The sequence below is a fragment of the Anabas testudineus genome, chromosome 13, assembly GCF_900324465.2.
Source record: "Anabas testudineus chromosome 13, fAnaTes1.2, whole genome shotgun sequence".
Lineage (NCBI taxonomy): Eukaryota > Metazoa > Chordata > Actinopteri > Anabantiformes > Anabantidae > Anabas > Anabas testudineus.
Genome location: NC_046622.1, coordinates 24,322,732 through 24,347,650, shown reverse-complemented (window position 1 = coordinate 24,347,650; position 24,919 = coordinate 24,322,732). Strand labels below are relative to the sequence as shown.

General features: G+C 38.3%; 1 protein-coding gene across 3 annotated transcripts in view; it reads right to left on the bottom strand.

Moving 5' to 3' along the window:
- The window catches only part of sgsm2 (small G protein signaling modulator 2), a 65,762-nt gene extending 41,405 nt beyond the window's left edge, over window positions 1-24,357 (bottom strand). For 2 of the 3 annotated variants that reach the window (XM_026369991.1, XM_026369999.1), the window contains exons 1-2: window positions 24,132-24,357; window positions 11,236-11,311 (exon numbers count right to left, since the gene is read on the bottom strand). In XM_026369991.1, the coding sequence (XP_026225776.1) occupies window positions 11,236-11,311; window positions 24,132-24,191 (136 nt within the window). In that variant the 5' untranslated portion in view covers window positions 24,192-24,357. The remainder of the gene's footprint in view (window positions 1-11,235; window positions 11,312-24,131) is intronic. The other variant, XM_026370007.1, reaches the window with a different exon arrangement.
- Between the last annotated feature and the right edge of the window lie 562 nt (window positions 24,358-24,919).

The following is a 24,919-nucleotide window of genomic DNA, read 5'->3' as shown; positions in this document are numbered from 1 at the left end:
ACATGTCCAGGGTGCACCCGGCCTCCTGCCATATGACAGTTGGTGATTAGGAAATAGATGGATGGAACATAGAACTATACATAGATGGTCAGAAATATTTAATTAAGCGAACCTTAGCAAGTTTCATCTTTTGCAGATGCTTTCAAAGCCGTCTACAAGCGTCTGTTAGAATTCTGCTTGAATATTTGACCACTGTTCTTGGCTGAGTTTGTTTTTCTGGAACAAATGAGCACGTTCCACAAAAGTTCGTTAGGGTTGAGTTTAGAACTTTGGGAAGGCCATTCCAAAAGGCTATTTATCTATGTTTGTTTGACAGTTTGGGTCTTCTTTCAGAACTTGGCAAAGTGGCTGTACCTCCCAGTGACTTGTATTTATGTACAATAGTTTGAAATGATCATCTAACTAATCATCATCAAGTGAAAATTAATAGGTGAGCCACAACTGAATCCGACATCCCTGTACACTAAACACAGCGGATACCCAAGACTTGTATTTACTTGTTTTTTTATTATCTTATTGATTTTGATTCAAGATTCTAAAAACTTGATTAATCCCAGAGGGAAATTGTTTTCCTCACTACAGTTTTTCTTGCTTTTTTAAAATTGTTTAAAGAGATCTTATCTATAACTTTTGACTTTTTATATACCATTGTGTTTTATGTTTCTGTTTGTATTGTGGATGCCCTGCACTTTTAGAAAATACAAAATTAATTTACCTTTGGGTATAAATAAAGTAATGTGACTTTTTGCTGACTTCGATAATTGCGTTTACAATGTTGATTGAAGCTCAAATGTCGTCAACATTTAGCCAATTGTGCTGCTACAGTATGTCCTTCTGCCTCATCTATGTGTAGTAGAAGGAGCTGGGACTCATAGCATTGTTGCTGTACAACCTGTCTACCTTCTGATCTATAGCCACCCATAATAAGGTAGCTAGAAGGTGTAGTATAAGCTGTATGTTCAATTTCATTTTATTTGTATAGCACCAAATCATAACAGAAGTCATCTCAAGGCACTTTACAGTGTAAGATTTAAGACCTTACAAAATAAATGTTCTACAATTGTTCTAAGTCAGCAAAACATCAGTTCAAAGAAATATTGTCATGACAAGTGTACAGTTCATCCAGAAATAATTCGCAGTGCTTAGCTTTTTCCACATTTTATGTTACAGCCTTTTTTCAAAATTGATGAATTTGTTTAATTAAATTTTGAAATAAAGCTGTAACATAAATTTAGGAAAAAGTTGAATACATTCTGGATGCACTGAATATGTCTTTTCTTTTGTCCTGTCTTCTGATGGCTCTTTTTCTATTTTCTTCCTTTCTATTTCTGTCTGTTCATTGCTCCACACTGCATGTAGCCCCAGATGTCCATTCACTGGCAGGTCATTACATTACCATGAGTTTCCTAATAAGCCCATTAGCTGCTTCAGGCCATCTCTTCCTTCCTTGCTCGCCAATCTTTCTCTTTGTTCTGCTCTACTCCTCCTCCATCTGAATGTTTTCTTCAGTTACGCTGTCACTCAAGTTTATATTAACTAGCTTGCTCTTGCTCCTGATTTACTGCTGCGTACATCAGCATTAGCCAAAACATTAGCACGTGTTGCTGCTAACAGCTGATACTACAGCCTATGCTGACCTAACCTGACTTGGCTGTAAATTTTCCAGCCACATGACTGGTTAGCACAGCGCTATTATCATTGGCTTTTCATGTCAAAAAAAGTTTTATCAAAGAAAGGTTATTTACAATTGATATTTGTATTGTTTTATCGCCCAGTAGGAAGGCATTATTCCTTTAATCATGAGCAAGCTTTGTCACTGTAATATGTCATCCTCATGAATGCAAACTACAAGAATAAGCTAATTCCATTGGAATGAGACACGCATTGTATGCTGTTCTCTTAATACAACCATGATGTGCATTTGATGTCACAGTCATTCAATGTAATTTCTTGCTTTTGAGGCAGCTTGTATGCAGATGATATATTCATCCTCAATTCTTATCACATCTTTGTGTGTTAGGTTCAGAATGGCATAAAATTTGCACAGAAATCTGTGGAAAACTTTCTGTTTTTTCTCTGAAATGAACAGCTGTTAGCATTAAGCTTCGACCTTTGCCAAATCATAATATCAAGCCTTGTAGAAGAAATTTTTTTTAAAGAGCATTCAACATATGAATAAATATATTTTGAAGTTAGAATGTTTAGAGATGCTCTGCAGAAAACACTAGGCATTTCTGTAAATGTAAATGTAAAAACGAGTTTCTGTTTTAAGGTTGTAAAGTTTGATGAGAAGGATGAAATTGCCCACTTAAGGTAGTAGCAGGTCTTAAATGTGGGTATTTTTGGTACTCTTTTAATAACTCATATACAGTCCTTTACTTTCAGAGCTGTAGATCCAGTGCTTTCTTTTTTTATTTTTTTAAATCACACATAAGCAAAATAATATGCATGGTACCATAACTAATGCACAAAAAATAAATCACACAACTCCCCCATCTGTGAGGCTAATGAGGGTGAGTTATGTGATCAGTTTAAATGTTGTGGAGAAGTTTTGGACTCCTACACATAGACCCTGTTATACAACAGTTAACTCCAACCACGCAGGGAGACTGGCCAACAACCATTCTGAAGGCCCCTATCTATAACTGCAGTGAATAATGGTGGTGGTGGTGGGGGGGTCTCGTCAGATAATGATCGACAATGCAAAGTGCAAAGAAGCACTAGATTTAGACTGAAATCATGTTGCTCAACAAACTCTTTGTTTACTAAAAACAAGGATTTAAGATCAAAATGAATATGAGATGAAAATTCTGGATTTCAGCTTTTATGTGATCCTTTAACTGTATGTACATCTCGATATGTAAAACAACACAGAATATAGAACCTTTGGTATCAGATGACCCAAATTTTGAGTGAGCAAAAGAACTGTAACGGATAGTACTTGCTTTAGTTTTGTTAAGAACACCTCAGCAGCCATCTTCCATCATGCTCTCTGGTTTGGTGGCATCTCCTCATGGAATAAATGAAAAGGAAGAGCACGGCAGGGTTCATACAATGAATTCATATATGAAGATTTTATTTCTCAGTATGAACATTTCCATACTGACTGGTGTAGCTGGAAAACAAAAAAGATATTTAATAAAATAAATGATTTTAAAATTTTTATAACAATACAAAGTAAAACCACATCAGAGAGCATGAGAGATGTCTGCTGGTTAATTTCTGATGGTAAACCTTCTGTAAAAGCTGTAGTGTCATGTATGTGCTATGTTAAAACCAAAGGTAGTTTGATGATTAATTATCAACAAGAAGAAACACCTCCTGATGAACTGTCAATGAGGTGTGGAAGAAATAAAATCTCTGACTAAATTTCCACTTGACCTATAGCTCTGTTATGTATGGAATATGAAACTATGTCTGTCAAACAAAAAGAGTTTCAGTTAGCAATAACCACTGTGACTGTTAAACTTCTCTCAACAATTCTCACAATCTCCAGAGAAGAACTTTAAATGACCAAAAAAATACTGCCATGGCCCCCACTGGACGTGTGACATACTTTAGTTTAAATAAAGATTTACTAAAGAAGTCATTTATAGGCCTATGTTTTGTCTGTTAGGAGGACATGGGTGTTTGTTCTGTAAGAGTATGTATTTTTGGTTTAAATGTTATATTTGGATGCTGTATAATAATAATAACATTATAAACTTTGTAAATGTATTGATGCATATTTGAATAAAGTTAATTGAAAAGTATAACAAATTGTTTTAAAACAAAAAAGGTTAATGATACATAAAATAAATCAGGAAAAAATAAATGAAATTAATATTTGGTTTCAAATCCCTTGTTTGCAATAACCGCATCAAGCCAGAGCTTGTAGTAACAGATCATTTCTTCAGCCACACTTCAGCCTTTCCATCACGTGGGTAAAAGTTAATCTTGATCTAATCAGTATGTAAAACTTTTTTCAAACAATATTGTGGATCAACACTCCAACATTTATGAATTTTTGATTCTGATGACATTGACAGTTGCATTTGTTTTTCTTTGAACATTAAAGGAACACTGAAAACACATCAGATCTCAATTTAGTGGATATCTATACTGATATAACCTGGGTAATGTGCTAGGAATGAAAGGATACCACATCATTTGATGGAAATGAAAAGTATTAACCTACAGATAGCTGAAAGTCAGCGGGAAAATCAAAGTGAAAAAATTATGCAGCACGTTAGTCCATTTTGCAGAAGTTTTACTGCAACAACTTAAAATGCTACTCAGTATTTTCAATAGCCCCAACATGCTTGTATATATGCCAGACGAAGCTCGGTCATGCTCCTAGTGAGACAACGGATGGTGTGCAGGGATGACAGGAGAAGCAGGGAATCAAACCTCCAACCCCAGATTGTCAAGCAAATAAAATCTAAATTTCCCTTTCATCTGTAAATCCTTGCATCGTTATCTTGGAATACGGCCGTGCCATCACGGAAGAAAAAAATCAATTGATGGAAAAATCTGGTCATTCAGTATATTCAGGTAGTCAGCTGGCTTCATTCTTTGAGCACATAAGCTTTACACTCAAAACCATTTGCTGAAAAAACAACTTTTGCCCTCAGACATCACACACACAAGCCCTCAAAAGCACACACAGTTACAGCATAGTCTTACACACTGCAATACATTCAAAACAATATTTCCAAATTTATGTAACATATGTATACATTGGCACATTTTTATTCATTCGTGTACTACACAGTACAACACTCACACACACAAAAAATAACTATTCCAAGACTGCTTGTCTCCTTGCCCTTCCCTTTCCTTGTTCTGCTTCTCCACCTCCTCCTCTTTTCCTTTCTTGGCCTATTCCATCATTTCTCTGTGTGTCCAATGGTCCAAAACTCAATGAACTGATTCAGATCCTTTAATCTATCTATTGAAGGATCTGATTGATGTGTTTTCAATTGTCACTATTGGTGTTTTCACCTGGGGAATATTGTGCTAATTGAGCTGAAGCTGTGCTGACTTGAGTGAACATGCTAGTACTTTCAAAATGACCACATGGTGTACGCAATAAGAAATTAGAAGATTTGTGTGTTGAGGTCTACAGTGACAGCTCAACAAATCTGACTGCGTTTAGAGTTTAGTGAATTGGGTGTTCTTTTTGCACTTTTTGCAATCGAAAAAACATTCACATTTACATTTAGTCATTTGGCAGACACTTACAAGGTACAAGGCAAAGACAGGGCAAGCATAAGGAGGTCTTGCCTAAGCACCCCTACTAGAGAAAGGCCACAGCTACCAGGAGATTCAAATCCCAGTTACCTGCATGGAGGGCAGCAATGTTACCACTAAACTATCCAGCCGCAAAAATATAGCATATATAAAAATATAAACTGATAAGTGTAGTGTACTGTATATCACATTCCAAATCTGTAAATATGTGACTGAATGTGAATGAGCAGCAGCAGCAGCAGATGACAACATGAGCTAACACTACAGTAGCTTTCTCTCTGTCTCTTGTTGACATACACACATTAACACACTGTCCTGTTTGCACATGTGAAGCACACAATCAAGGTGCAGGAGAACCACACTGTAATTTCCTTGAGGGGGTCATGTGGTCGTCCAGCAGGATTTGTGCAATGACTCATAGGCATTTGTCTCATGAAAGCAACCTAATTCAAATATCAGAGAAGAAACTGAGGCCTCGACTGCAATGGCTATAATTAGAAACCAGCAGGGCTGTGTCCCCTACTGAAGTCATTTGAATGAGTAGTAACAGATATGCGATACTTACAATACATATTGATTTATTGATGAAAAATTCAACATATGAACAACCATTTAATCATGCTGATCTTTACAAGGATTGCCCAGGGACAATATGCTGCTACAAATCATATTAGTAACATTCCACTCAGTATAACATTTGTCGTATTATACTGAAGGAATTTTCTTTACCCTGTTATTTCTCTGTGCTCCATAATGGGATAACTATGTTCTCTAAAGCAGAGGATTCATGTGTGTAATGGCTGGCTGAAACCATTTCTTTTCTTTGTTTGTAAGCTGATTTTTCATAAATTTCCTACATTTTTAACACTTTCCCAACACATATTTATTATAACGTAGATGCACATTAAAAGGCATCATTTCCTGCTGGATACCTTGTGAATCCCCTGGGGATCAGCATATTTTTATCTTAATCTATGAATAACAGGGGTTTAAGAGGGTTTTTTTTTTTAAAACCAAGGCAGAAACAAACCTCACAGCCTTCTGCGAAATTGTTGCAGTTTTCTCTTTTCGCACCAAATAAACAACAACTACAAAAATAAGCTTGGCTTTTTAAAAGTTTTTATCTTGCGCACAGTATCAAATCAAACGTAAGAATGTAGAGGGGTAAGCTAGTAAAGTAGCATCTTACCTGTTCTCCTGGCTGCTCTGTGTGGAGGAGCTGAGTTTTACCCTCAGTCACAGAGGGGAAACACAAACACAAACCTAACTGTATTTTTAGATTCACTATTCTCACTCACTGCTCTTTTGAAGTGCTGATAAAATGTATCCATGTGAGTCATTTGCACTGACGCATCTAAATACATTTGCACATAAAATGCAGTAATTTACAGGTGCATATTCATATTAAATGCAGCGAAAGATGCAGATGTGACTTAAGGAATGACATCGGCTGATGCTAATTAATCAAAAATGACAAAAATTGCCCTAATTAATCGGCTGGGTGATCAATCGGTTGACCACTACTTTAAGTAATGCTCACCCCAATCTAGATGGTGAGTGTGCATCCATCATCCTAACCTAAGTGCTTTTCCTCTTAAGAGTGTTAAACCTTATTTCAGCTGTCTGTGAGCAACAAGTGGGGTGCAAGGGGGGGGGGGACAGGTTGCCAGTCTATCACAAGGTTGACAAATAGAGACAATCACTCATACTCACATTCACACCAATGGGCAATTTAGAGCAACCAGTTAACCCTAACCCTAACCTAACCTAACCTAACCTAACCTAACCTAACCTAACCTAACCTAACCTAAATGCATGTCTTTGGATGGTGGGAGGAACATAGAGTACCTGGATAAAACATGCAAATTCTGGGTGCACGAAAACCTATGACTTGCCTATCTGTGCAGGCTTTATGCTAATAAACGTTCAGTGTGAAACCAGGTTACAAATGGCTTTCTTGAGTAAGCCATTTCATAACTTTCACATAAACGGGAAACCTGGTTAGTACATGTACCATTAGCTTTCATGGTTATAAAGGCTGTAATCATTGAGAAATCTCACCTCTGGATGTCACAGAATGACACGCTGCTCTGTTCAAAGTTCAGCCATTAAGATGACAATTCTCCACTACTTGTATGGGGACAGACGAAGGTCTGACTGTTCTGGATACACACATTTGATCTGCTGATGATGACGGATAATGAACTCTGCTCTCACAATAGTCACTGTTTTATTGAACTGAATCACAGTCACCCACAGGTGCCAATTCAATTTGCATGGTCCTGTCTGAACATGATGAAGGAAAAAAAAAGTGGCCTTTATAACCTCTGAATTTCAGCATACTTTGGGCATACTCTAACTCCAGTGATTCTTGCATCTTTCCATCCTCACAGCGCATGCTGCAATAGCTCAGCTTCGAAGTGAAAGCATGAAAAATAATTTTGTATTGTTATTGTGTGGGGACATCATGATAGATAGCAAATTACTGAGCTTGCAACCTCTGCATGCTGTGAAATACTTTCACACAGGAAATTAAAACTTAGCTGAAATGATTGATGGCTCAGTAGTCCAAAACTGCCAGGTTTAGCAAATCAAACATGAATGCATGTAATTAATTCAAACTAATACAGTTATCATACATTGTGTTCAGCATGTTGATAATTACAGTTACATTCAGCTTTGTTTAAACAACATGTTATATAAAATCCACTTCTTGGTTATTTTTGTACAAATACATCACTCTCTGGTGTATGTAGACACACACCAAGTATGTTCTTTGTTTTACAAGCTCTTTTCACATATGCACTCTATATCAGGAAAATCAGGTCTGGACATTATGCAGAGTTGTGCGTGGTGGTCACTGTGTTTGCTGAAGGCACGACATGACACATTAAGTACATCACACAGAAATCAAATGTGTTATATATATGTATAACCTCTATATATATATATATATATATATATATATATATATATATATATATATATATATATATATATATATATATATATATATATATACATATATATATACTTATACATATATATACATCCTGAAGGAAAGAAGCACGATCCAGCAACAGCAAGCCTGGTTTTTAACCCTCAAACTTTCTGGCTAAAAGCAAATGCCCACTCGCTTGCTGTGAACACTGAACTATTATCTACTGTGTTCACGCCTGGGCTCACACGGATATTAGGCAGACTTTGTATTAGGGAGCTTGAAGGATAAAGTCAGGGTAATCTCAGGGCTAATTAACTTGAACCTTTTAAATGCAGCTCACCTGGGTGAATCTGGAGTTCAGAGTTCCAGTGCATGTGTGAAAACAGCTATATTTTTTTATTTTGTGGTAACCAGTCCTTGAATGGTGGATTCAAAATTCATGTTTAAAATTATTTATTGTCTTATGGATCCAGTCTCTTCCCATGCTCAGCTCAAACACTGCCCATGACAACCTTGGCTGAAAACATGCACTCTGCCATTGTTTTGCCTTTCTACAGCAGAATCGTTCTGAAAACAGCAAAACAGCAGTCTGCAAACCACAGATTCACTTACATTGTTGGATGTCTCAGTGTATCCCTACTAATTTCCAGTGATTTTCAAAATTACTATTATTTGGATGAACACAGAAGTCTCTCTTCTTCCTCCCATCAGAAGTGAAGCTGAATCTGTGACCATAATCCTGATGATCATGCAGTTCTTAAAAGGGATCAACTGTGTTTGAGTCAACATCATTTCTTAAATGAGTAAAACTATCAAAAGCACATCACGGTTCATTCACAAGTAATGTTCTAGAAGCAATGTATATCCAGCATGTGGTCTATATGTGATTTACAATTACATGTTAAATGTTATGTTGCCAATACTGGGAACTGGTTAAAATGCACACTGGAACATTTTCAAGGTCGTTGTTTTTTTTTTAGTTCTGTTCAGTTTAAATAGACAAAGGCATTTTAAGGATGAGGCCCCCTTCTCACCAATATTGCAGGGTTTCTGTATAAAAAGGGGTTGAGCCCTTGTTCTTCCAGCAAACAGAACTGAAGTGAACTGACTGTCCCCATTGATAAGCCTCATTACTGAGTAACCGATCTAGCCACTTAGGTAAATATAGGGCTGATATCCAATATAAAAAAATTCTGTCTCGATGTATCCCTACTAATTTCCAGAGCTTTTTTTAAAATTACTGCTACTAGTCCTACTACTAGATGTAAAACATGTGTATATAAAACTTAATGTAGAATAACAGGAAGAAGACAAAAAGAGATCACTATAGCTATAGCCTACAGCACATGTGAAGATGACTCATAGTTTTACTTCATTCAATTATAGAAATATTTTTTTATGCTATGAACTGACTGAACCCTCTACCACTGACATGGTAGAGGGTTAATGCAGCCATAGGTACATTTTTTTTTTCACATCACCACTGGACATCTGTGCTAGCACCAAGCAAGTATACACACAGGCACAACAAGACCGCAAGTTATCTGCACTCTTGCAGAAAATGCAAGAAAATGCCTGATAAATGGTACAAACACTAACCAGAGAAGGATGACATCACCATCATGTATGAGATGGCAACGCAGACGGATTATACCATTGGGGCTAATCAACCGGATCTCATATCCCAGAACAAGACGGAGAAAACGATGTCTGCTCCTATACGTTAAATTGCAAAAATATACAGATGTAGAGATTAGAATTTTGTGGATGTGGAACACGAAGACCAAGCTAATTCAGATCATGGTAGGGGCACTACGAACTATGAAGATTGGGTTCCAAAAGTACACTGAGCAACTCCCAGGCAAAACCCACTCCAAACTGATACAAAGGATAGCTCTTTTCACATTCAAGTTTCTGTCCATAGGATAGTGGTTAAGTGACAGAGGGCCATGATAGGACCTAGGCTAACAATGAAAAGCTACCAGGATTGGTTTAGATCCTGACACAAATGTCTACAAATGCCAGAAAATTGGACTATGTGTTAAACTGATCATACAACAGTGTGAAATATGTAAATAAGTCGGTGTTGTCATGTATTGCTTCATTTTACCAGCAGTCTAAAAATTATTAAACTTCTGAGGTTTAGATTCTTACATGTTACCATTACTTGGTTCCTGGGTGGGTTCCCAGTATTTCAATGTAGCCCATATAGTCCTGTCAATGAGATCATGGCATTAATTCTGTTTTTTACTTTGCCAGGTATAGGCTGTGTGCCAGTCCAGTGATTTACATTGCAACTCTGTGTGTGTGAATGCATCATTTGCATTATTATTATTATTACTATTTTTATTTTTTTTATACATTTAAAAAAATCTGTTTAGCATTTCTGCAGCATTTTCATTTTAGAATGAATAAATACATGGTTCAAAACCAGACTACAGGCTTGGCTACACCTCATAAAAACAAAAAGCAAAATCACCTCAAAATTGAATCCAGATTCATGGACAATGTATAAAAGTGTTTATTTAAAGATAATTAGAACTCACTGTAGTTATCACGCAGTTATGTGTTTTAACCCAATGAAATGTTACAAGAAGCTTCTACTATGTCTATGATCTGGCACATTTCTGATCAGCATGTAAGCTGTGACTCACACATCACTGCAAGCTCAACCATCTGGTCAGGAGGGGCAACCCCTCTGTCTTTGGACTCTGACACACACGCACGCACGTGCGCGCACACACACACACACACACACACACACACACACACACACACACACACACACAGGTCTAGGGCTTAGAAAGCCTGAGTTTTGTACAGCCTGTCTCTGAAATTGGTTTCCATTAGCTCCAATGTGATTATTAACTTTCCAGTGATTCAGCAGCATAGTCAGAGATACAGTGACGTCAAGCAGTGCCCTTGACAGAGACACAGTGCCAAATCACCTGCTGAGGAGTTCAACAAGTGTGTGTGTGTGTGTGTGTGTGCACACAGGGAGACAGATACAGGGAGACAATGACATTATGTGTGTGTCCTGAGAAAAAGAGGAGTCTACTTACTGCACAGAGCAATGATGTGGCTGCTGTCTTCGTGGACAAATTTCTTAGTCACTGCCTCCTCCATAATCTGCTTCACCTGCACACAAAAGACTCAGTGTCATTGTCTGTATTGCTTCTGTCTACATAAAAAGTTGAATAGAGACAGCAGTCATCACTATTATCACAATCCAAGTACAACATCAGTTTTGCATATGATAATATCACAGGAAATAATTAAACACAATTCAGCAACAGCACAGTAATTATCAGTTTTTAGTTTTAAAATGTTGCTCTTCTTTTGTGCCTACTAAGTAGACAGTCAGACTGTACTAAGGGAGAATTCAAGGAGACACCATAACGTCGCCCACACTGTTAAATTGACATGTGATTTCTGGGAAGCGCAGAGCAGAAACAATACAGCAATTACAACTTTACACCAAAGACAGAGATAAAAAACAAGTATTACCAAGCCAATACCCAGTGATGCTGCAAGGTTCATTATTCTCCGCAATGTTCATTTAATTGGATATAAAGTGAAAAACGGTTTACACCCAAGGCAAAGAGATGATGGCCAAAAAAGCAGATGAATTCTGGTAAATATGAAAGTATCCAGTAGCTGAAGCTACACAAAATCTCAGTGGTGAATACAATACAGAGGGTTCATCCTGTGAAGAGTTTGAAAGTGATCAGTACATTGTATGACTAAAAGGCAACAGAATTTTGATCAAGTTGCCAGGAGAAAGGCTCAGGAGGGGTGTAACACTTCTTAATAGCCACAATTTGGTTCAGACCTTGATTTTTAAACCATGGCTTGGTTTTGTTTTTGTTTCTTTGAGTTAGGGACTTTCAAAACCCAAATGCCCTACACTTTGTACTGTTCCTCAATGCAGCGTACCACACCTGTAGCTCAAAAGCAGCTCATGACTGCCTTCTACATATACAAAATGTTACTTAACTTGAAGCCTGTGCACAAAAGTGGTCCTTTTCTGACAATAAACACCCAATTTTCAGAATTTTGTCTCTAATCTGAAGACGTCAGGATGCAGAAGACAGCAGGTTGGGCATAAAATGCAAGCCAAGACGATGGACATCTGTGTTGATTTGATCATTGCTGTTGCACTGGTATGACATTGGCTGTTTAAGGAGAACCACCAGCAATAGCTTAGGTCTGGGACTATAAAGTCTTGCATTGTAACTTTTTCCAGCCACATGATTGGTTAATGTAGCAATATTCTCATTATCATTGTTTTTTTTTTGTCTATCAAAACATGGATCTTGTGGAATACTAACAGCATTGTACATGGAAAACCAGCTAGACACTGCTAAAGATTCTTTGGATCTCTGTGTTTGTCTGTGGGTGATTTTAAAATCATTGGGATTTAAAAGATCAGGTAATGAATATTAGCAATAACTTATACATAAACATTAAATCAGAAACAGAAAACATTTTGCTGTAGAATGGGATTTATCTGAATAGAGAAACACAAATTATTCTTAAAAGAATTATCGTGTCTTCTTTAAACAATATGACAGTTACTAATAACATCTCTGACAGTCTCCCCTGAACATCTGCACCACTGGCTCCCAATTAATATCACAGCATCCTGGAAACATTCAGATGAGTCTTTCTGCTATCTACTTTGTCTCTGGGGGGAAAAAAGGAGTTCAGCAACACTAACAAAGTCTGGTATTCACTTGTCTAAGTTGGCTCTCTCTGTAGAGTTAATTGTCGTCAGTAATTAATCAGGAACCTGTCTGACACCTCTGCCTTGTTTGGGTCTAATTGATAAACAGGAAGTATATAATTGCTTGGTTGTGTGATGAGGAAGCTCTAACTACAGTATCACTCAGTTCAAACTTTTCCCTGTATTATGGAGGTGTGAGAGGGTTGTAGATAATTAAATGTTTTCATAGTAGTGAGCTAAACCACCTTTTTTTCTTGATCCAGTAAAAACAACACCAGACACACCAAACATGCCAATGACCCTTACTTTGATAAGAATTACTGCAGCAATCCTCAAATTAAGCTTTAACATAGTTAAAACTTGTCACACTTAGCCTCCCACACCCAAATTGGAAAACTGACCTTACTCTGAGTTTTTAAGTGGATTCTCAGATTTTCTGATTCTAAATCAAATGTAAATAAACCTACTCAGTATTAATCACACACTCAATCTTGTTCTTGACATATGGCATTGAAATTAAACATTTCAAAGTATTTCCCCAAAACTTTTTTTGCCCAACCATTTTAAATAACATTTGGATTTACTATAATGGACTTAAATGTACACAAAGATCCCACCGGTGGATGCTGATACTGGTAAATGCTTTCTTTTGCAATCTCTCTAAATCGCAAGATTTAGTTCGGTGAAACTTGGAAAGGAGGTGGCATTCCACTAATTTAGATGAATCAAACTTAGCACTGTAGCCAGCAGTCATAGAGTCATAGCTCTAAAAAATACACCTGATCCAGGTATTCAGCAGTGGGTAACAACAAGCAGAAAAGTTGCCCTAAAGGACTAAGATTGGACACCGACTGCACATGTGTCTTGGATTCCCTCCCAACATAGCTGCTCAGAGGTGTTTCATCAACACATCCATATAAGATCAGATCAATCTATCTTTACCAAAAGGCTATGTACCACAGGTTGCAAGCTTAAGGATGCTGTAGTCAAACCTCTACTCAAATTTTAAAACCATATGCAATAGTTGCAGTTAGGATTTAGAGGACATCGTAGAACAGAAACAACACTAACAGAAGTCACCAACAATCTTCTCCTAGCTTCATAGAATAGACTCATGTAGTGTCATTGGGATTAAATGAAAAGTTGGTTTAAAGCTTATCTATCACGTTTCCATTTTTTAATGTCAACAATGACACAAAAATTGGTTATGGATTTTTACAGGGTGCTGTGCAGGAACTTGCGTTGCATTTCCAAAATTTGGGCAACACATTTTTCTACACAGGTACAGATCAAAGGTGTTCTATTAAATTTAGGTCAGGCAAGCTTGGGGGCCAGTCAGTGGTATCAATTTCTTCATCCTCTGGAAACTGCCTGCATACTCTTACCACAGGAGTGTTGCCATCGTTGTGCACAACCCAATCCAATAGCAATAGGCTCCAAGGATTTCTATGTCTGTCACATGTGCTCAGGGTGAACCTGCCCTCATTGGGAAATTTACAGGGTGCCAGTGCCAAGATAAGAAGGGAAAAAATGTCAGTGGCCTCCACCTGTAAAAACATACCTGTTTTGGGGGTCATCTCACTGTTGCCTATATAGTCCACCTGTTGTTAAACAAAGTTTGCAAAAATTACGTTTCGTCGAATCTCAGGGACCCAATCCCTGCTCAGGCTCAGCGAAACACTGCCAACAACAAGCTAGCCACTTGCAGTCCAACTTTGTTTTTCCTGGCTGCAGCAGATTCATTTTGACCAGGATAAGGCCTTTACTTCGCATATAAAAGCAATATCTAGAATTGCCTTTTTTCACCCCTTAGGAATATTGCTAAAATTAGGGGCATCCTATCATCCTAAAACCTGTCCAAATATTTCTTACTTCTAGACTGGAAAACTATAATTCACTACATATGTCCCAGTAATTCCCTAAAAAGATCTTAATAAGTTTACCCGAATGCTGCAGTGAGAGTTCTGACTGGAATTAGCAAGAAAGATATTCCTCCCACATCAGCTTCTCTACTTACGCGCCCCATACTCTCAGAGTCCAGAGTCATAGTCCTCTCCTTGCCATATAGAGCAGTTGTCCCCAATATTTTTTGCGACACCGACTGGTTTAATGTCAGACAATATTTTCACAGACCGGCCTTTAAGGTGTAGCGGGTAAATACAATGAAAAATTTGATTTTTGCCGTTTAAAATTAGATTTTTGCCAATCAAAATTAAGTGGCGAAGCAGTTTTGAAGGCCTTATTAGAGAGCAGGTTGCGTATATTATGCAGAGCAGGCCCTGTGCATGGAAACAACCTGTCGCAATAAATCAATATTTCAAGTAGGACTCCTGGTCTTGTCTGTTAAACGCAGCTTTCTTTTTCTTTGATGTTGTAGGTTTTTCTTCTGTCTCCTCACTGGCTCTTTTACCCTGCGCAAAGAAACTTTCTAAAGACGTTTGTTTTTTGTTCATTTTGCTAGCTTGGGGGTTTCAATTTAGCGGTAATGTATTATGTGTTACAGGCTGGAGCAGCCCCTTTAAGAAGGTAGTGGCATGTAGGTAAGACATGTGACCGAGGCAAGCATCTTGAAATGCATCAAGATATCAATTAACCCACTGACCGGTGCCGCGGCCCGGGGGTTGGGGACCACTGATATAGAGGAGAGGAGAAGGTGCGTGTCATTAACTCTTCTTTCTACCATAGTTGTGCTTCTTCCTCGCTTTACCTTTCTGTGGGTATCTCTGGCCTCCGAGCTGTGTATTTCCAGTGTGTAATTTCTACTATCTATGAACCCCAGGGTTAGTGGTTTGATTCCTCCTGGCCATCTGTAGAGGTGTGCTTGGACAAGTCAATAAAAGGACGTAGTAGAACTGATATGTACTGTCTGGAAGCAGTCAAATCACAATTTCCCCAAGGGGATCAATAAAGTATTTCATTATTATTATTATTATTATTATTATTATTATTATTATTACCAGCCTGCCCAGTTTTTGCCTTTTGCTTCTTGTTCTTTTGTCTTTCCACTTACATTTTGTCATTTGGCAGATGCTTTTATCCAAAGTGACTTAAAAGTGAGACACAAGGTACATGGCAAAGGCAGGGTAAGTGTAAGGTGGTCTTGCCTAAGGGGAAAACAACACACACACACACACACACACACACACAGAGTTTATTTACTTTTATTAACCATTTGTCTGCGATTTGCCCAGGACATGACTCTAAAATAATATATACAGTAGTTAACATATGTTAAACGGCTGAATGGAGCTGGCCAACTTTAAAACACTTCTCAGAATCCTGAAACTAATGGTTTCTGGGAGGAAGAGTGGTAAGAGCACATTAGCCAACTGTCAGTTACATAAGGACACATTTGCCCTTCCCTTGATCTCATGTTCGTGACTGGGACAAACAACAGAAGATCAACACTGTGGTTCCTGTGGCTACAAAGGAGACCAGTTCTACTAACACTTATCAGATGTACACTCACTGGGTCTAAAAACACAGCAAAAATGGGAAATGCGGAATGGGACAATAGAGCGCTTTCTAGCTCACACCATTTGTGGTGTGTCTAGGCCACAATTTAGCATTATGCAAGATTATAACCAGAGCAGAAAATTGAGAAATCCAGTTGCCTGAGGTGAGTGATTTATTCTTAAAAAGTGCACTCGTCAGTTTGGTTTGGAATAAAATTAGTGGTTAAACTTTTAATCAAGAACCAGTACAAAATAAATCCAATTAAACATAATTAAACATTATCTGACCTGACCGATATTATAAGAGCCACAAGCTGACCAGTAGCCTATGCTAACTATAGTCAGCAGTCATCCATGACAGTAACATCAGATGGTGAGTGTAATTATGTGGTGCATGGGTCACCATAGGTACTCTAACGAGTCTGTAGCTATCAATCATTACGGTTTTCTATCTACCACAACATTAAAACCTGGGTAGTGTAGTCACTCATGTTAAAATTAATACTTATTTTGCAGGATGACATGTGAGTTTTTATTTGAGGGCAGTTATCTATTAATCCTTGCAATGGGGGTTTGATTCAATGCCTCCATTTGTGTCCTGTGGGTTTCAGTGTCTTGCACAGGGACACTGAGCCTTACAGGAGGTGTGTGTGTGGGCTAAACCAATAAGGTAAAAAAGGGCTATCAAAGTGCAGACCTTTGCCAAAATACTTGTGCAGCCAGTTCCTTGTGTAATGCAAAGAGACTAAGACGATCATATAATCATATAGCTACTGTCCACAATTCCAGCTGTAAATCAGCTGCATTCTCAATGTTGATGAATGATAATAAGACATGATAAAATTGTCCTTACTAAAGAAAAATGTCGGTAGGGTGGATAGCAGGTAATCTTTGCCTGCTCTTTTTCACCAATTGTAATCTGTTTTTGCGGTTTATTAGGTACGCAACCCAGTGCAAAACTCAGAACTACAGTATTATAATGAGGTGAACTCATTAGCTAGTTACACAAGGATTCATAATTTTATTCTAACAACATCATTCATATTTCTTTACTGTTGGTGGTCGCACCTTTGGCATCAATTTTGAATGTTGGCATATATGATTTTTTTTAATCTAAAAAAAAAAAAAAAAAAAAAAGACCGCTGTGGCTAGATTTTGATTCACGGCTGCTTAGGTTGACATCATCAGATTCCATTTACTAATTATAATACGGTTTGTACAAATAAACACTGGTGTGGTCCCTCTAATTTAGAGCCACAGCCACATTTACGGGTGGCTGTGGATCAATAGGTAGAGCAGTTGTCTGCCAATCATAGGATTGGTGGTTCGATTCCCGGCTGCCATGTCACATGCCAAAGTGTCCTTAGCATAGCAGCTCTGCCATCGGTGGGAGAGTGTGTGTGTGTGCGAATGGGTGATGAGATGCAGTGTAAAGTAAGGTAGAAAAGCGCTATATAAGTGCAGACCATTTAACATTTATCTAATGCAACATCATTTCAAGAACAGTTCACGTTGGCAATGTTGTCACAGTTTTCACTGTTCAGATTTTCTCTGATATTCTGTTCATGTTTGTCGTCCTGCTTTCCCTTTCCACAGACTGAGGAGCTGAAATATAATATGGTTCCATGCTAATCAGCGACTGTCAGGCCACAGCAGAGATACACAGTCATTAATGAGGTAATTATTCATGCCTTAGTAGGGTTAGTGGATGAGAGCTAGTGCTGTGGTGGCAGCCGACTTTGAAGGACGAGTTAGTGGACTCAATCTGTCTTTCCTTGTCTTGCACACACTTGCTGATTTGCTGCACCTTTCACACCAAAATGGATCTCCTAACATTTACTACTACTACATCTCTGCAATCATTTTCTCCCTCTTAAAACTGCCATATTCTGTGTCAAATCAATTTTTCCACTTTTTACATCAAGAAAATAGGGAAAATTAACATTTAACCTTAGAGTACAAACATCAAGTGGATATGAATGAGGTTTAGAGAGCATGCTTCGCTTACAATCTCTTAGGGCAAAATTCATAAAATAAGATCATGGCAGAAAGAAATGACTGAAAGAGATGTCTGAGGAGGATGTGACCAACATTGGGCTGCATAATGACAAAATATTTCTTTAGGGAAGAGGCAACGTAATCCTGATTAGCTACAAGTTGCAATGTCAACAGAAAGACATCAAAGCAGCACTGACCTATAATAAACATAGGAGACAATGTTACAAAAATGGAATTTTAGGACAGAAGTTTTCAGAGGATCTATGATCAAGAATTGATAATTTACATAAAGCTGGAAAGGGTTACAAAGTGATTTCAAAGACTTTAGAAATTTACTAGTCTACAGTTGGAAAAGAATCTACAAACGGAGACACTTTGGGACTGTGGCTACTCTACCAAGAAGTAGGCAGCCAGTCAAAATGACCCAAAGAGCACAACAAACACTTGAGGTAATGAGGTAAATAAGAAACCCTGAGTTTCAAAGATTTGAAGGCATCCTTGGAGCTGGGTAATATTTGTGTTCATGAGTCTACAGTAGGTAAAACATGAAACAAGCAGGCTATCTATGGCATGACCCCACAAAGGAAGCTGCTGCTCACTAAAATTTACATTCCTGAAGTTTGTCAAAGAGCATGTTGACACTCTACAGCAGTATTGGCAAAATGTTTTGTGGACTAATGAAACGATTAGAACTATTTGGAAAGAACACACAGCACTACATCTGGCATGAAAAGGTATTATCCCAACCGTCAAGTATGGTGGAGGAAACATCATGATTTTGGCCTGCTTTGATGCATCAGGCCCTGTGTCAGCTTTTAGTGATTGGGGGGAAAAGTAATTCACAAGTGTATCAAAAGATTCTTCAGGATAATGTGAGAATCTCTGTACATCAGCTGAAACTGTAGACGTTGGATGATGCAACAGGACAAATGACAGACCTAAAGCAGTTCTGCCAGGAAGAATTCCATGGGTTTACTACTTTTCCTTCAAGCTCGGGTCCTATATATATATATATATATATATATATATATATATATATATATATATATATATATATATATATATATATACACACACACACACACACAGTACTGTGCAAAAGGCACCATTTGCTTTGTTCTTTTATGAGCGTTTATGAACGTTGACCAGTATTTCAGCAGATTGATGCTGCCACCACTGTGTTTCACAGTGGGGATGGTGTGTTTGTGGTGATGTGCAGTGTTTGGTGTGCGCCAAACATAGTGTCTTGTCTGATGGCCACAAAGCACAGTTTTGGTCTCAACAGACCAAAGAACCCTCTTTCACATGCCTATTGGTAAATTTAATTGGTGATTTAACATGAGTTTTCTCATGTTTCTAACTTGACTTTTTCCTTGCCACTCTCCCATAAAGCTTTGACTAGTGAAGAGCTACAAAAAGCTTGTAACTCCCTCAGAGTAGTCATTGGTGTGTTGGTGTCTCTCACTAGTCTCCTTTTTGCACGGTTTGTGTGGAAGGCCTGTTCTAGGCAGATTTAGACATGTGCCATATTCCTTACAGAGATCCCCAGGATTTCACTGAACTCCTGGGGATGTTCAGTGCGTTGGAGATTTTTTTTTTGTATCCATCCCGACTTATGCTTTTCAGTTACCTGTTCTCTGAGTTGCTGGGAGTGTTCTTTTGTCTTCATGGTGTAATGGTAGCCAGGAATACTGAGTAACCAGTGACAGACACAAGTTTCTTTATACTGCACTCAGGTGATCCCCATTTCACTAATTGTGGGATTATTAGGACCATTAAACTTTCAAGGGGGCAAATATTCAAGGGGGCAAATATTTTTTTATAAGCACTGTATATACATTTCTCAGATATTTTTGATAAAAATTCACAACCAAAAAGTTGCATTACGCAACAAATTCCCTGTGCATAATCAGCACTAAAAATAGCAGTATGCTAGAATGCTGTCAAACTAATCATTTGTCGTATTGCACAACACCTTGTCTGCACATTTTTTATATGCCTCCTTTTGTGGGATAGGTATCATCAACAGCAGCAGCTTATCCTTGTATCACATCATTTCAGTTCCGTCCTGTCAGCTCTGCAGACTAGCTCGGAAGTTCTAATATTAGGAGTGGCCCCTGTGCCCTCCCTCTCAGTCACCTGTCATTATCACATTTGACGGAGCATATTTGAGACCTCATTAACCTCACAAAACCACAGTGCTTCTGAAGGAAAAGGGGCTTACTTTTACACCCTCTCATTTGTATAGCATTAGCAAAATAGCTAAGGTTCTGGCATTTATATTGTTGAACAAAATTGCAATAACCAAAACATGTATAAAATAGGTTTGACAAAAGTAAAATATCCCAAACTGACAGCCTGGAACTCTTGTATGTAACTCTTTCCCTTGGATAGACTGTCGTTTTGATTCTTCACTGGTGGTTGGAGACACCGTACTAGTTCACGCCATATTATTCTTTGTGAAGATAGTTTCATTTTCAATACAGGACAATTGTCACTGTTATCGCAAGTTTCTCTATAAAAACACAGCTTATGTACTTCTTGAGAGCAGAAGGTATGTAGAAACATTCTGATATAGTTCTTTTGCTTATTAAAAATGTTAACATGAACCTTTCGTCTTTGGATTGCTGCTGTGAAAAGAATCCTGCTATACAGATAAATAAAAACAAAAGCACCCTAATGGTAGCAGATTGATAGAGAACGGCACTTTTTGTTTAAAAAACAAGAGACAACCTGACACGACTGCCTCACTGCTGTGATATTAATCGCCAAATGATGCAATTTAACTTCTTCGGGAGCTGTTAAAGCTTTCAGTTGCCAAGCAATGCTGAGGTAACTGAGTGCTGCTTAAAGGGACAGGAAGCTTCAAAGCAGGAGCTTATGGGCTTTTTTTCAAACTGGTTTCTCTCAGTCCACTTTGGTATTGTGCTTTAAAATGCCAAAAGGCATCTCAATGACAAAGTGTTGACCAACTGTACCATACACAGTTTTAACAACATGCCATAAGTGCAATATAACAACCTGAAGTGATCTCACCCTAAAACCCAATAGCTCCACTGGTCTCCAAAAACAAAAATGTACTGAGCTCAATCTATATAAAGTTGTATTTCAATAGAAAGTGAGAAATGGGGAAATTAAATGACAAAAAACAAACAAACAAACAAGTAATTAGAACTTCTATAATTCAATTTTCAAATTCTACTCTGTAGAGGCCATTCGAATCACACAATATAGTTTTCTTTGAATGTTAACAACCAAGATATATAAAAAAATTATGTTTATGGCCAGAAGTGTGTTTGTAGATGCAGCTCAGGGCGTCAACACACAGCGTCCAATGGCCCAGTGACCGATGAATGTAATATTTCTCATTTCCCTGATGTCTGTGTTTATAGCCCGCCTGAAGCTATTTTCAGCCTTACAGATGTTGTGATGAATAAAAGTCAAATATTTAAAACCCAGACCTGCGGGTGACTGGACGGTGGGAGATAGACTGAAGGTATTTAGCCTAGATATTCAAAGCAAGGACTTAAATAAAAATATACTTAAACTTAACATGACTAAAAAATTTTAAAATATTTCAGGCTGATTTAAATAGCTACTTAATTTAAAATGATTAACAAATACTAGGCACCACATTAAAAACTCTGGGACTTTTGAAAGCAGCTCAAAAGCCATGATGATATACATCTATACTGCCTAATCTGTTCCAGGTAATAACAAGACTGTCTGAGACACTTGTCTCTCTCTTTCAGGTTATTAAGACTTGCCTTGTGGTCATAGGTGTAAGTGACTTGTTTTGATGCTTTGATGATGTACACCTATTCCTATACAAAAGGGTGTTTGGAAGAGTTGTAATGATTCTCCAAATTCACAGTTTGGACCAGAGTGATTCCTGAGTTGAGTTTATTTTTGTTCTGATAGGGATTTAGGAAATGATGCTTTACTTGTTTCCACATTTCAAAATACAAAATACACTGCCCGTCACACACTAATGTTTTGTTGGCCCGCCTTTAGCTTTGATTACAGCACACATTCGTTGTGGCATTGTTTCGATAAACTTCTGCAATGTCACAACATTTATTCCTGTCCTGAGTTGTATTAATTTTTGCCAAGAAGTCTTCTCCAGCACATCCTAAAACTTTTCAGGGGTTAAGGTCTGGACTCTGTGGTGGCCAGAGCATGTGTGTGTTTCATAATTTGAGTCTGATAAATCCTGGCATTATCATTATGGAATATGGCTGTCCCATCAGCGGCGAAAAAAATCCATTGATGGAATAACCTGGTCATTCAGTATATTCAGGAAGTCAGCTGACCTCATTCTTTTGACACATTATTTGCTGAACCTAGACCTGACCAACTGCAGCAAGCCCAGATCATAGCACTGCCCCCACTGGCTTGTATAGCAGGCACTAGGCGTGATGGGTCAATCACTTCATTTACCTCTCTTCTTACCCTGATGCTCCCATAATAATACATTTATTTATAGAGCACTTCTCTAAACATATCTTACAAAGTGCTTCACATAAGAGAAACCATCACTCTGGAACAGGGTAAATCTGGACTCATCAGACCACATGACCTTCGTCCATTGGACAATTCTTCACCCAGTTTTAGTAGTTTCATCAATCTCCTTAAATGTTTTTTGCTTGATGAATGCCAATAATTTGACTCTTCTGAAACAGATTAACATCTTTGCCACAAGCACAGGATGTGTCTTCCGGCATGGTTGTTTAAGAAATGAGAAGATATAAAGGCATGCCCAAACACACTCACACACACACACACACACACAAGCTACCAAGCTGACCAAGAATTTCTTCAGCTACACAAAATTTGTTATGAATTGAACAAGCTCTCATTAAAAAACAAACTTAATTCTGTTGTTTACTGTTAAAGGCATGAATGACAACTAAGTAGATGTTGGAAAGGCAATGCTTTGTAACTCTCCAAATTTGATTGAACTTTTTGGTTTGATGGTGTCAGCATAACCTTCCCTCTGTAGTGTAATGATTGAATTTACGTGTTTACACGGACTGAAGTGCAGGCTGTGAGCCACACCTTGGCATATTCAGCTTCTGATTTACACTCACATTTCAGTAGAGGAAAATAAGTGGAGTTGTAGCTTTCTCAGAAAGCAACAGGAGAATTACAATGGGCGTGGGTAGAGAGGTTAAAGGAGTAATGATTTATTCCTCACTGGAGAGACGAGAGACATTCATCACCAGAAACAAAAAGCCTGTAGCTGAGTTGTGGATGATGCTGCTGCTGAAAAGATGACAGAAAAGATGCTTTGCTCCAATACTTGAACCTGCAGGCCTGGATTATTAGTAGGATACTTCTGAAAAGTGAGTAGTTTTCTAGCTAATAAATACGATAGGGATAATATGTTCATTTTTACACACGCAATACAACATCCATTAGTGGTAAGATAAACAGGATCAATTAGAACTTAAGGAAGGAATAGAAGATATAAAAAAAAACAATAATTATGTAGGGATATCCTTGTAATTATGACTTACTTGAAGCAACTAGTAAAATGATAGGTAAAAAGCAGTCTAGACAAAAGGCATCGATGTGTTAACAGTGTAGCTAACGTCACCGTCAGCTGTGTCCATTAATTCAGGAGCTAAACTTCCATTATCAAACTGAACACTGTAAAAAAATAAAAATAAAAAAAAAAAGCTCAGAAACACTCGTAAGCTAATTGTCGTGATTGAGGAAAATAATAGAGAAAAATGTAAAGGTGAAGCTCGACGGGCCGTTGATCATCAGCTCCTACCTCTCGTTTGACGTTCCATAATAATTTCTCTTTGTGTTCTTCCTCCGTGGTTCCCTCCATGGCTCCTCCGTCCGTCCGTCCGTCCGTCCGTCTGCGATGAGCACGACGCAGCTCTGCCTCACTGACACCCTCGGGTCCGCTCTCCCTGGCCTTTCAGAACCTCTTTCGTTTTATTCCTGGTTTCCTTCTTCTGACGCAGCCGAGCAGGTTGACGGCGGCGTCAGAGGAACCGCCTTCCCCGGTACTGATCAATGGAGGGGGGGGGGGAAGAATCAGTGGAGCGCACACAGGCCGCCCCGCCCCGCCCCGCCCACCCTGCAGCCTCTCAGCAGCCTCTCAGCATCCAGCGCACCGACCAACCTGTGGAGCCTCCGGCTTATTTTTAGCATCTTTTATTTCCCTCTCCTGCCGAGCAGCTGAGAGTTACAGCACGGCTGCTGTTCTCCTGCGAAACGCGTCAAATGCTGGCGAATGGATTTGGATAATTCACTGTGCTACACATGCATCCACATTCCAGGATATTCAACATGGGAATTAAAATGACGGTTTTAAAAATGACTTTCTGACTTCATGACACACAGTTTATTTCCTTTAACTAAAAGACACCTTTCATTAACAATTAAATAGCAAATACGGCGAGTTGTTGCAGGGGATGACATTAAAATAACAGAATCTGGCTGATGTGTGTCAAATGTACTGTACTGTATTTGAACAAATAATGTCCACATAAGAATATAGAGATAAGATATAAAGGCATGCCCACTCACACACACACACACACACACACA